The sequence below is a fragment of the Tetrao urogallus genome (genome assembly GCF_951394365.1).
Source record: "Tetrao urogallus genome assembly, chromosome: 23".
Classification (NCBI taxonomy): domain Eukaryota; kingdom Metazoa; phylum Chordata; class Aves; order Galliformes; family Phasianidae; genus Tetrao; species Tetrao urogallus.
The window spans coordinates 637,235-650,520 of record NC_136836.1 but is presented as its reverse complement, the minus strand read 5'-3'; the positions used below and the strand labels follow the sequence as shown (position 1 = coordinate 650,520).

The 13,286-nt window shown below is 43.6% G+C and overlaps 1 protein-coding gene across 2 annotated transcripts in view; it reads left to right on the top strand.

Annotated features, from left to right (window-relative positions):
- PUM1 (pumilio RNA binding family member 1) overlaps positions 1 to 13,286 on the top strand; it is a gene marked incomplete at both ends in the record, with an annotated part of 63,277 nt that overhangs the window by 14,731 nt on the left and 35,260 nt on the right. For both annotated transcript variants that reach the window (XM_079546200.1, XM_079546199.1), the window contains 3 exons: positions 8,063 to 8,171; positions 10,702 to 10,880; positions 13,057 to 13,223. In XM_079546200.1, the coding sequence (XP_079402326.1) occupies positions 8,063 to 8,171; positions 10,702 to 10,880; positions 13,057 to 13,223 (455 nt within the window). The remainder of the gene's footprint in view (positions 1 to 8,062; positions 8,172 to 10,701; positions 10,881 to 13,056; positions 13,224 to 13,286) is intronic.

The following is a 13,286-nucleotide window of genomic DNA, read 5'->3' as shown; positions in this document are numbered from 1 at the left end:
GGCCCCACAATATTGTGGGGTTTGGCTGTCAGTCATTGTCTGCTGCCCTGTTTGTGCTCCTGGCCACCTACCAGCTCTAGTCGTAAAGCATAGGGCTGTGTTTCATGTTTGAGTAGCTGGTAGTGTAAGCAGGGGTTTCAGAAGTGGTCAGTGCTTTGGACAGGTGAAAGGACTGAGGAGGAGCTGTCACATAGAGGATGCTCTGTTTCCAGCTGCGTAGCACAACAGCATGAATTTCCTCAATCTCATTGTGCAGTAAGCAGGCAGTAGAGTTGGGGAAGATGCATCTTTTTCTTTGAATAGAGAACCTGCCTGCTTATGCTGACTTGGAAGAAGAGCAAGTTACTTCTAGATGGCTGTTACACGTTCCTGAAAGTTGGGATGTAAATGCTTGTGTTCTTGCCTAGTTCCTTTTTCTTTTGTAGCCAAGCTTTCTGGCTTGTGGAAGAGCAGAGAGGAGAAAATCTTGTCTTGCAGGAGGATATTAAGGCATGGAGGGTCTGTCTCTAGCGTAACGCAGGTCTTTTCTTTGGAGAGGCTTCTTTGCTGCATTCCAGTCTGTGAAATTCACATCGGTTTATTTTCCCCCTCTCCAATGATTCCTATTTCTGTAACATGGTTTATGGACTAGATTAAAAAGCAGCCTCTGGAATCCAGAAATGGTTGGTGGGGAGAAAACAGAAAGCCTGGATTGTTGTGTAGTGCCTTCTACCAGGTGGAAGACCCCTGAATTCCTGGAATTCAGAAGCCAAGCTTCTTTACTGTCCTTTCTTCTCTGGAAGATAATAATGCTGAATTGCATTTCAGTCTGATAGTTTGTGAAAGGAAAACCTCTGTGTTTCTGGATCTACATTGATAGTATTGACCAAGAGTAGAAGAAAATAATTTAGAAAGGAGAAAACATGCCATTATAAATCCATCTAAAGCTGCTGAGAAACAGCTGATGTACCTCCGTATGTAACATGCCAAAGGGATGATGGGTGTGAAAGTTCTGTAAATATGACTTGGCAGGATGTTCATTTTCAGATACAGAGTGCTCAGGTTCTCTGTATGCCTGGTCAGAGTGAGAGTAAAATTGTTCTGTGCTTAGTGAGGCGCTAGGTCATGGCAATCTGAATGCCTGAAGGGGTTCTTAACTGCTGATTTTTACCATCTCTTGATTTATTCAGTGATTTGTTGAGAGAAGTGAAGTTAGTGTTTCTTTTTTATCTTCTGGATGTGAGATTTTCTTTCTGAGCCTTCTAAATGATAACTCACTTCTTTCTTTTTTTTTTTTTTTTTCCCCCTTTCCTTTCTTGTGACAACTGGAACTTTGAGGCAGCATCCTTCTGTCGTTGGGCTTTTCCATACACTGAAGCAGGCATGTTTCTTCCAGGAGAGATGGCGTTTCACCTTATTTTTGTCTAACCTAAGTCACTATTCCTTATTTCCTGTAGGTTTTTCTCAGTCACTGTGGTTTCCTTTCTTCGTCCGCTGAATTTTCTCTCTGTTTCTTGAGGAATTTCAACATACATCCACCTACCCAATTTTAGGAGCTGTGTAAACTGAGATCTGTGCTTCTGATTCTTAGCTGCAGAGAGTTAATAATACCAGATCCAAAGTATGATATTGAAAGCCCTGGGGGAGAAACATGAGTAGAAGTGTTTCTTTGTACATTTGGGAAAACAAAGCATTTAGTCTGTCTTTTATCTTCCTGTTTCCTTGCTTCTTGGTAAGCAGTATCATCACAATTTTAGTGGTTTGAGGAGCTTGCATCTCCTAAGACATCAGAGCTTTTTAAAAGGGCGCAGTAAAATAATTTATCTGGATTTTAACAGCAGGCTAGGTGACTTTTGATTTGTGATGAACAGATAGTGTAATCTGGGGAAATTAAGAGTGGTTTAAAAACCCACAGCTTTCATCTGTATTGTGGCTGTCTCTGTCTTCAGAATTGCACCTTCCTCCATTTAACTGTGTTAAACTCCTGTACAACGTCTGCAGAAGAGAATGTAGTACAGAGAGTGTACAGAAGCTAGTGAAGCAAGAAGCAGAATGAGGGTTCTGTTCAAAAATTGCCCCTATGGAGCTGGTTGGTTTTGCTGCTTCAGCACACAGACCAGAAGCGTGTCCTGCCTCTCATGCTGTCTTCCGAAATCTTTGATCACACAGCAGTGATGCTTATCTGAACCTTAATGTATTGTGCAAGTTCTTTTTCTTCTCAGGCCCTCAAGACAGGGGAGGTGGGTGCCTGCTTTTCTTCACTTGCATCCCTCTTATCTGGAGCTTTGCAATATTGAGTATTCGTACAGCATCTTTTTTGTGTAGTGGATGGTGCAGAGAGACCAGAGGTGGAATCTGTCTCCTTCATCAGCACGTGTATTTTGAACTGAATGTGCCCCATTTGATAGTAGGTGCTGCTGTGAGGTAAGGCTGCAGCTGGAGCGAGAGAGCAGCTGGGTGAGCAGCTGGAACTGCTCCTCCAGAGCACGGCTCATGGGAGCAAAGCCGTTGAGTAGCTGTGGGTCTTAACTTCAGAAATGCAGGAGTTGGACCAAAAACTCAGAAGATGTCTGAGTAACAGCTGATTTTTTTTTTTTTTTTTTTTTTTTTTTTTTTTTTTTTTTTTTCCCCCCGCTCCTAAAAAGAGAGGCTGGTAAGAAATACTTCCCATGTTTATCACAGGCATTCGATTGCTCTGGGCTGCAGTCCACCAAGGTTCTGGTGCCGCACTCTAGGCTGGCTCTGCCTTCAGCCAAGTTCCTACAAGCCCCGTGGCTCCTTGCAGCAGATCGACACAGCTAGGGCTGAAGTGGCACATGGATCTCCGTGTGCCTGATCATGTCATCGCTGATACAGATGGGCTTTTTCTTATGTGGAGTGGTTGTCACACCGGGCTTCAGCATTCCTCTGTCTGCTCTACAGCCAAAAAGAAATAACACCACGTGACATTGTTTTCACCACGAGTGATGTCTTTGCTTTCTTCTCATGAATTTCTCATAAATTAATGATTCATTGGCTGCTGGACTGTGGACTACTGAAAGATGTGAATAATTTTTCAGTACAGTTTTGTTAGTCATCTGATGCTAGCAGCATTGGAAGTGGGAGGACTGTGGGTGTGCAGTGCCCAAGCAGCTGGGGATGCTCAGAGCAGGGGCTGAGCAGCATCTCACCAGGAGCAGCTGGATCTGCACTGGTGGCTGCAGAGAGGCAGCTCATGTCTGTGGGTTTGCTGCCATGCATTTCACAGCTTGTCAGCACAGCAAGATGGAGGGGTTGTTGTTTAGATCTTCCACGTTGTTCCCAGTAATGTCATCCTGCCTCTTCTTTGTGCTGGCTCTTTTTCTGCCAGAGCCCTGCTAGCAAGGCACAAAGCTGCCCACAGTTCAGGGTGGGGTAACGAGCTGTCCTGGCAGCAGGGAGCTTGTCAGAGGGATCCAGCTCGGGCTGCTGCTTGTGCGCTCAGTCTCGACACGGTTTGCTTTTTGGAGGCAGCATTTTTGAGGGCAGATAACATCTTAGCGTTTGTAAATTTGCAGTGCTGCCCAAATGGGACCTGTGAATACGTGCTCTGCCTGTCCGTACCTGTTACTGCAGAGAAACAGAGTTCTCCAACTGCTGTGGTGGGGCACAGATGGCTTCTTTTATCTTAATATTTGCATTGTCTGAAGGGGATCGGTTTACTTAATTTGTCTAATTCATAATCCCATCTCAGGGGGCCCATGCACACAGGCTCAGTACTTGTTGACGTAGCATTGCTTTTGTTGATGTCCATGTCATCCCTCCTCCCTGTGCTAAACTGAATATTGAAAACTCTGTAAGCCCTTTGTAAGAGGGCTTAGAGGGATTATTTTCGTACTAGATAAGGTCAATTTTAATAAATAAAACAGAACAAATGACCTAGTCTGCTGACCTCTGCATTTTTTTTTTTTTTTTTTTTTTAATTTTCACACTGAAGAACTTGGATTATTTTTGCTGGAATAACTTTTCCATCACAACTAGCAACTTTCCCTAAGGGAAAATTCATCATCTTGGTGGGCTGTTCTGTACTTCAGTGGAAATAATTGCTGAACCTTGCTGACAGGGCGAGGACCCCCTTTACATCTGTTGCAACTGTCTTTTGGTTGCTTCTTGCCCTTCCCAGCTGTAAACACACACAGAATCCATATGGAAATTAAACTTTAGTATTCTTTTTCTACTGAAGTGAGAGCTTTCAGTCTGAAATTTTATGTTCTGGGGAAAAAGATTCAACTGCAGGGAACAGAAATGCTGTTATTTTTGTTGTGCAGTGTGTGTGAGATAGCAAGTATCAGAACGTTGTTCTAATCCTTATTTGTGATTCACAGCAAAACTATAAGGTGTTCAGGTACAGTTCTTCAGGACCACATTGTTAAAAGGCAAAATAAGAAAGAGATAGAGGGTATGTGAAACAATAGAGGATTAAATTACTCTGAAGTCATCCTCGAGCCAGAGGACAGAGTCTTGCTGTCTTTTGTGGTAGTGAATCAGCTTGTTCTCAAGAAAATAGAAATATTTATTAAATGAGCAACCAACATGTAAATAAAAGTTTGCTCTGTGCATGACACTTCATAACAGCTTGTTGTGCCTCAGTAACACAGATGCACAGGAAGGTGGTTCTTTTTTCTTGCCTAGTTAGCTGTGCAGTTTGTGGTGCTGTGTGTGGAGTTCATACGTGAGCACAGCGGCTCACACGAATACACACGAATATCGTGTTTGGTTCCCCTTTGCCCTTCTATGCTGGCCTAGTGGATTTCCTCTTACATGTGATTTTTTTTTTTTTTTTTTTTTTTTTTTTTTTTTGGTTAAAGCTGCCTTTTTTCTTTGAGTCAAAATAAATTTTCTAAGTATAGAGTTTAGTGTTGCTTTCTTGAGTATACGAGGAAAATGTATTTACTTTTTGGAAACTCAGGAACATATGGCAGGAGTTGGGTTTTCCCATAAACCAGATGATGTTCTTTCCTTGGCTAAAAAATGCTCTAATGCTGCTCAGCTCTTCCTGTCTGCTTTCTGCAAGTCTGCTGCTTCTCATCTTTTCATTTGAGCTTTGCCCATTGCACACTGTGTCCCTTTACACTGTGAGGTATCATTAAAGGACGTAGAATCACTGAATGGCCTGGGTTGCAAAGGCCCACAGTGCTCATCTGGTTCCAACCCCCTGCTGTGTGCAGGTCGCCAACCAGCAGCCCAGGCTGCCCAGAGCCACATCCAGCCTGGCCTTGAATGCCTGCAGGGATGGGGCATCCACAGCCTCCTTGGGCAACCTGTTCCATGCCTCACCACCCTCTGGGGGAAAGACTTCCTCATATTCTACGTAAACCTCCCTTCTCTTAATTTAAAACCATTCCCCCTTGTCCTATCACCATCCACCCTCACAAATAGCCATTCCCCCTCCTGTTTATCTGCTCCTTTCAAGTACTGGAAGGCCACAAAGAGGTCTCCCTGGAGCCTTCTCTGAGCTAAAGAAGCCCAGTTCCCTCAACCTTTCTGCATAGGACATGAGAAGCTTTGTTTAATGGGTTTCTGTCGCTTTCTGAAATGGTGGAGGGAGAGCAGGTGTTGGTGGGGTGCGGCTGCAGGGTTGGAGGAGCTGGGTTTTGTGATGGGGGAACTGCTGTGTTTGGGCCTGAGCTGCTGGTGGTCACTTGTCCTTGCGGATGTTTTCTTGCGGATGTTTTGTTTGAATGCCACAGAAAGAGGAGTGGTGCAAGCTGCACTGCTTCCATTGATCACTTGGGAGGCTCATGAGCAGCTTATGCTGTCACTAATAACAAAATCTAAAGTCACCAATAGGTATCTAAAAAGCAAGTGACCTGCTGATCTTGTGGTGTTTCTGCCTCTGGTTGCGAGGAAGGAGCAGCCAAGAAAAATGCTGTTACTGATTCGTGGGTTGAGAGTTAAAATAACGAGCTGGGTCTTGTTCTTGGTAAAAAGAAGACAATAAAATCCGGAGGAAGCTTAGCGCTTACATTACAAAGCTTTCTTACTTAGGTGTTTTTTTTTCCCTGTCCTCTTTTTGAGAGATTTGGGTGGAGATGACTCACTGCTGAAAAAGAGATTAGAAGTAGAATGGGATATCTGGTAGGGAAAAGGAGCAATAAATGGTCTTTCTTGGGCAGCACAGGGAGTTTTGGGGTGTGGGTGGTGTGCCGTGATCCAGGGGCTGGGAGCAGTGGAAGTTTGGTGTTTGAGGATCAGAACTGTCTGGAACCTAGTGCTAAAGGGAGACTTGTAGGCACTGTGTTCATGTATGTGTGAATGTCTGTTCAGTGGGGAAATACTGGTGGTGAGTGGTTGGACTGGATGACCTTAGGGGTCTTTTCCACACTTGGTGATTCTATGATCTGAGAGTGACTTCCTGGATTTTACTATTGCTGATTAGGCTGTGTGAGTGGGGGTGCATTGGTTTGTTGCCTTTGGGGGCTTGTATAGATCTTACCCAGGTTGTGGCAGTGTGCCCAAAACCCTGCAGCTTGAGGCTGGGCTTGGAGCAGTAGTGCTGCAGTGCTGAGCTCTGTGCCTGCTGCACACCTCTGTCCTCCATCTTGTGTCTGCACAGGCTTCTCCCTGACACATCTCACTTTATTTTTTCCTGTGCTTGTTTGTCATGTGTTGATTTTAATCTTAGCTGATACCAGCGCAAGAGCAAAATCACTTCTAGGCAACAGCAGCATTGAGTGTTCATTCAATTACTGGGTGGAATTGCACTCTAGTTTGCGGCGGGACTTTCTGAGAATTTGTTCTGCTTTTCGCTTGCTGCTTAGAATGAGTGCTGTTTGCATTATAATACTTATCTTAATTATGGTGTTTTCTAGTTATCTCAATCTGGGGACATCAGAGTTAAGCTCATGCGAACAGAGCTGCTTTGTGATGCTGGGTAGGAAGGTCTTCCTGAAGTGAAAAGTAAAGAGTGAGCTCTGCTTCTCTTTGTTCCCTGCCTTAAACCAGAGGGCTCTGGAAGTTGTGAGCTCTGAGGTTGTTTGCTGTTGCTTTGCCTTCACCCCACAGTCTGTTAGGCTTTAGCCTTAAATTTGTACGCAAGCTGGCGGAGTATACAGCTATCAGCACTAATATATATAAGAGATTTGACTGATCTAATACTCTTATTTGTGCTATGGTAATTCTGTACAGATGCGAGTACTTGCTAATCTTCCAGTTTCTTGTTTTATTCCAACTTCATCAGGCAAGGCTCATTTATTTTTTTTTTTAATTTGCTGTGAATGTGGTGTTGTTTGCTGTCCCAATTACATACATGTCATTCAGCCCGAGGATTTAATTGAAAGATTGTATGCTTGATATCCAAGGCACTTAAGGAGTGCTTGAAATTCCCTTTGCCATATTTGGATGCCACACAGTGTTTTAAAATGCATCCCCTAAATTGTGCACGTTGTTCTTTTTGCTATCTTCCGAGCTTCTGTACAGTCTTCCTTGAGTTATCCGAGTCAGTGGTGACTTGTCCTCTCCTCAGTGAGTGCATTGCCTTTCTCCTCTCATCTTGCAGGAACAATGCCTGCGTGGCAGGTGCGGTGGCCCAGAACTGTTCGCTCTTATTATTGTTTACCAATAACCTTCATAGCACTGGGAGCCCTTAGCAGTCATTAAATAAGTGAGAAGTGAGAGCTCTTGGCGCCTCTTCTATATTCTATCCCTGCCAGCACCAGAACGTGGGTAGGCAAGGACTCCTGCTGGAAATGCTGGGTGGTTTTGGAGGTATCCTCGCAGCTCAGGTGGAAATCATGAGTGTTCTCATCACAGCAGTGCTCCTGCTAACGTTTTTCTTGCCACTTGCCCTTGTGTAGAGAGGGCTGCACAATTGAATTGTATGCGTGTGCTTGCGTGTGCAGTGTCTGTAAAGCATTTCAGAATGTAAGAGGATTGCTGAGATTGAGTTATTGTCTCCATTGCTGTACAGCTTACACCCTAGGAGTGTATAAATATTTTGATTATAAGCATGTATCAGTTTGTGTTTAATGATTGACTCATGTTTAGAAGGGAGACGCTTATGGTTTATGTTTGCATTTTATACTTATTTTAATCATGCTTTGTTTTGTTTTTTTTTTAATTGCAGCAGCTGTTGCCGGGTAAAAAGTTTTGGGAATCTGATGATTCCAGCAAAGATGGACCAAAAGGGATATTTCTGGGAGATCAGTGGAGAGACAGTGCTTGGGGAACATCAGGTAGCTCAATTATTTACTTAATTTAGTTGGAATTGAACACAGAAACATGCAATTCCTTTGCTCAAAATTGCTGGCCAGTTTGGATGACACAGCTTTTAAAATGTTTAAAAAAACAAAAAAACATCTGTTTTACATAATAATAATAATAACAATAATAAAACCTTTAAAACCACATTGTTTTGTGCTAGAGTTAGAAAGATACCCATGGGTATAAAAAGATTGCCAAGTGTGAATGCTTGTACCCTTACATTTATCTCCTTAAAAATTTTAGGTAGCAGTTAGAATTGGAATTAAAACTTTCTGATGCATTTTCTGCTTTGGGATGGTTTGCTTTAAGACTGAACAAAGACATTAGAGAACAACATTGGTGGAGGGAAAAAAAGTAATTTTTAAATACTTAACGAGCCAAAGCCCAAAAACATCAATTCTGAAATAAATGAAGAGATGTTTTGAATTAGTTGTGTTGAAGTTCATCTGCCAAGAATTTTGTTCTTGGATGGGAGACTGTCCCATATTTTGAACTTCAGAGGGGAAAGTGTTCAGGTTTATTTTAGCTAACTGGCAGAAAAACCATATGCATGTGTTGAATTTGAAATGTTGACTTTTAACTCTTGGTGCTTTCTATCTGTACTGACTGTGCTCCTCAGACACTGCTGGGCACCCTGTGCAGTATCCAAACTGTGTGGAGGCACAGCTCCAAGTGAGCAATTTCTCTGCTGTTTTTCTGTTTTGTTTTGTTTGCCTGGCAAAAATAGATCAGAATCTTCCCAGCTGAACGTTGCAGGCTGTGAGTGAGGCTGGGCAGATCTCAGGGAGCTGCTGCCTCCAGCTGTCTGACTGCAGCCTGCAGCACGTGCATCCAGTCCTCAGCTGCAGTTTGTGCTGCTTGTGCTGAGGGTGGATTAGAGGGCTGAGCCAGGTTGTGAACAGCAACAGCTGAGAGCGAGACTCTCTCCTGTGCCGCCAGTTGTCGGGCTGGCTGTCCACCAGACGAGCAGGAGAGACGTGGGGGAGGCAGCCTCCTACACTGGCTGATGGCAGATCTCCATGAGTCAAAGCCTGTAGTCTCATCTCCTCCTTTGTTTATTCTCAGTTAATCCAGTGCACCTTGCAGCCTTTATTCCCGAGCTGTGACCTGCACTACTGTCCGTGAGTCAGGGAAGTCAGAGTTTCCCATTCTGCTCATCAAAACCAAGGAGAACAGCCATGAGCTGAGCAGTTGTTCCAGGTCACTGCCAGAGAGCACTGTGGAGGTGGGGTGTGCAAGTGTCCTTGGCCAGGAGTCGGGTTTGTTCCATGAGCGGTGGAACTGGTGAAGCCTGATTTTCCGTAGCATGCCTCTTGCTCCATCCCTTTTCCCTTCTTCTGAGTCCACAGTATGCACTGCAGTCATCTGCATGGCTGTGGTCCTTCACTCCTATAGCTTGTGGTGGGAAGAGAGCACTTAAAGCCAGCGCTGCTAGGAGTGGTTCTGTCTGATAAAGGCTGCTTCTTTCTTCTCCTGAAGGTACAGGTGGTTATGCAGCAGTGCAATGAAAGCTGCTGGGAGATTGATCCGGGTTAAAACTATCTCCTTTCTTCATTAGTTTTATCCCAGATAATTCTTGGTCCACTTCACTTTGAGGGTGGGTAAATACTTGTGCTTCAGAGAGAAGGCAAGAAAGTGTAGCTAGGAGCAAGAATGGAATAGACCTTTTCTCTTGATGGTTTATGCCTTAGGGGGAAGCTGTAGTATCAGTGTCAGCCTCTTCCCCCAGCCCCTGGCAGCTATGCTGCTGTCTCCCAGTAATTTTTAACTTGCTGGTTGTTACCAGTCTGAACATGCAGAAGCTGAGTACGTCTTCCCTTCCCTCACTGGGATGGAAGGTCACCTCCTGCCCAGCCAGCAGTTTCTGCAGAGCTTGTTAGAACTTGGAGACATCTATCCTTACGTAGGCTCTGGTTGGATTTCAAACCCTTGAAGCACAGAGGGGATAAAGAGATGGGGCTGCTGCAGGAGGGCAGGGGGCTGGGAGGAAGGATTGAAGTTCTTAAACTTCTGTTGAGGAAATAGCAGCTAGGAGAAACTGCAATGATGAGATATGAGTATGGTCAGTCATACGACCAGGAAAACAAATGTAAGCTGGTATAACTGTAGGATGATGTTTTAAATAATAGTTATAGTTTAATAGTTATAGTTTAAATGGAGACTTTTTTTCAATTTACTAACACGAGTTTTAATAAAAGTGAATAAACTTTGTTTTTTAATTGCAGCCCTCACTTAGAGTCAAACTTCTGAAATTTTATGATTTTGGAGTTTGAATGCAGTTATCCCTTGTAGCTTTATAGGTCCTTTATATATCAGGAATGTATATGTATCCCTTGTAGCTTTATATATTAGGGATGAGAAAGCCATCCTTCTCCAGTGGGCATCAAAGTCAAAAAGCTGGCACTTCTTAGTACAATTAAGACATCGGGGAGTACATGTTTAATGACTTGCCTCCTTCAAATAGTTGGATCTACTTACAAGAATTACACGTTTTTGTTCCAGATCACTCTGTTTCCCAACCAATTATGGTTCAGAGAAGACCTGGTCAGGGCTTTCATGTGAATAGTGAAGTCAACTCAGTGCTTTCACCACGGTCAGAGAGTGGAGGACTTGGAGTTAGCATGGTGGAATATGTGTTGAGCTCATCTCCCGGAGATTCCTGCCTAAGGAAAGGAGGATTTGTAAGTGTGCCTGATTCTGAAATTTGAGTTTCCATTATGTTGTTTTCTCCATTTGCTGCTTTGTTTGTTTGTTTGTTAATCCATTCCTAGACGCGGATGTTCTGTTCTTTTTTTATTTGCTCTTACAATTCAGCCGTCTCTGTTAAAACGGGTGGGCCAGTGTCGACTGAGGGGATGCAGTGTGGGATGTGGGTGTAAAGGAGTTGAAGGTGGCTGACACCCCCTGGTTCTGAGGAGAAGCAGACCTGCAGGAGCACCATTTAAACCTTTTTTCTGTTGAAAAGTATGCAAATGTCCATGTAGCCAAGTGTGGTTTTTGGATGAACGTGTGGATGCTTTGTTGCTGGCTGAGAACAAAAAGCTCCATGTAATGATGCTAGGAGCATAAGCCACTCCAGTTTGGGAATGCTTTCAAGGGCATATTGTTTCCTGTGGAGAAATAGCATTAGTCACTGTTGCTTGGTGGGGTGGGGAAGAAAGCACAGTCACTGCTGCCTCAAATCTAAGCATGTGGCAGTGGAGGCATAATCAAGCCCCATCCTCACAGTGGGGGGAAAAAAAGCCACATCTCAGCTCCGCCTCATCAGCTGAGTGCTGGATCAGTGAGAAACATAAAAGCAGAGTAGGTTTGTTACTGCTAGGAGACTGCTGTGCTCATCTCTTCAGGGAGCCCATTCCTGGTCTCCTTCATCCATCCTCCTGTTTTTCCCCTCATTAGCGGGCCCCTGATAACACTGTTGCGCCCTGAGCCTGAGAAAGATGATTTTTGGAGGAAAAAAAGAACAATCAGTGGAAGGAGTCAGTTTATCATCCAGAGTCAGAGAGGTATCTGCTGTGTAGTGCTGGTGGTCAGGAGGTCAGTTCTGAAACGAAGGATTTCATTTGTAAATACCACCTTGTGGAGGTGAGAGCAGAGCTCCGAATTTGTATTTGTAATTGACATTTGCAGTCGGGCTCTCAAGTATTAGTAAGAACAGTTAGATTTTATTTAAGAATAAACAGCAGACTATGATTGCTTTTCTCTAAATCCAGGGGAAAAAAATTCCCTCTCTACCACTAAAATGGAGGGAATGGAAAAATGTCCTGCTTTCTGCAGAGCACTTTTCCTTCAGCTTCAGAGGTGTCTTTGACAGCACCAAAGCTATCAGTGATAAAGATGTTTGTATGCCCCTTGCTGTTTTTATCATTAATTATGTTGTTTTTCCTCTCCTTTCTGTTGTTGAAAACTGCCAGTGGCGTAATCACCCTTTATTCTTCTCCCAAGTGAAATGAAACGCAGACGTAAGGGTAGGGATGCTGAGGATGCCATACAGCTTACAAAAGCGCTCAGCAGAAATGAAATCCTTCTTTCCCTTTTTAAAAATCTTTTTCTCAAGTGCTTTAGGTTTGTATGATCAAATTAGTGATCAACTCGGATGCTCTTATAAGTTGCACCTTGACATTCAGTCTGCAAATCGCAGTAGTGCCCCTGAAAAACGAGGCAGCTGCGTGGTGCCCCATCCTGCTTGAATGCATGCACTTGCCCAGTCAGTTACTGCATCTCTGACATGGAGATGCTAAGTGATAGAAGCAGGGGGTGGTTGGGTTGGAAGGGACCTCAGAGCCCCTTGCTGTGGGCTCAGTGCCCACATCCATGGCCTTGGGCACCTCCAGGGATGGGACATCCCCAGCTCTGGGCAGCGAGGCTGGGCTTCACGTCTCTGGGTGAAGATTTCTGCCTGATGTCTGACTAAATGTCCCCTCTTGCAGCTCAGAACATTTTCCTTTTGGAGAGGCACTAGTTCAGTTTATGCACCTTTGTACATGCTGTTGTATTTAATGCTTCCAAATTGATTTTGGGGTGCCTTGAGTCCAATTTAAAAGAGAGGTATTTGGTAAATATTCTTTAAAAATAATTTTGGGATGGGATTTTTAGAGTGGTAGAGTCAGGCTGTGAATTACTAAATGGGAGAGACTGAGGAGGTAGATGTAATCTCTTTTGGAACGAAATGAAAAGTAATTCCCTTGTTTCTTTTGATCATGATTGACTATTTTGCTCTTTTTATGTTTTTATTTGTAAAAACTAATGCTTGAAAATTACTTATTTATTGTGACATGTTTCTTTGATTTGTTAACATCTTGGAATGAAAGCAAAATTGATCTGAAACTCAAGCTTATTAATGTTTCTTTTGCCTAGGGGCCAAGGGATGCAGAGAATGATGAGAATGACAAAGGGGATAAGAAAAATAAGGGCACATTTGATGGCGATAAATTAGGAGATCTGAAGGAGGAGGGAGATGTGATGGATAAAACAAACGGTTTGCCTGTGCAGAACGGAATCGACACAGATGTCAAAGACTTCAGGTATGTGCACCGTGCGTTAGTGATTAATCAGCATCACACTTAATTACTTAAATTTTTTGCAAG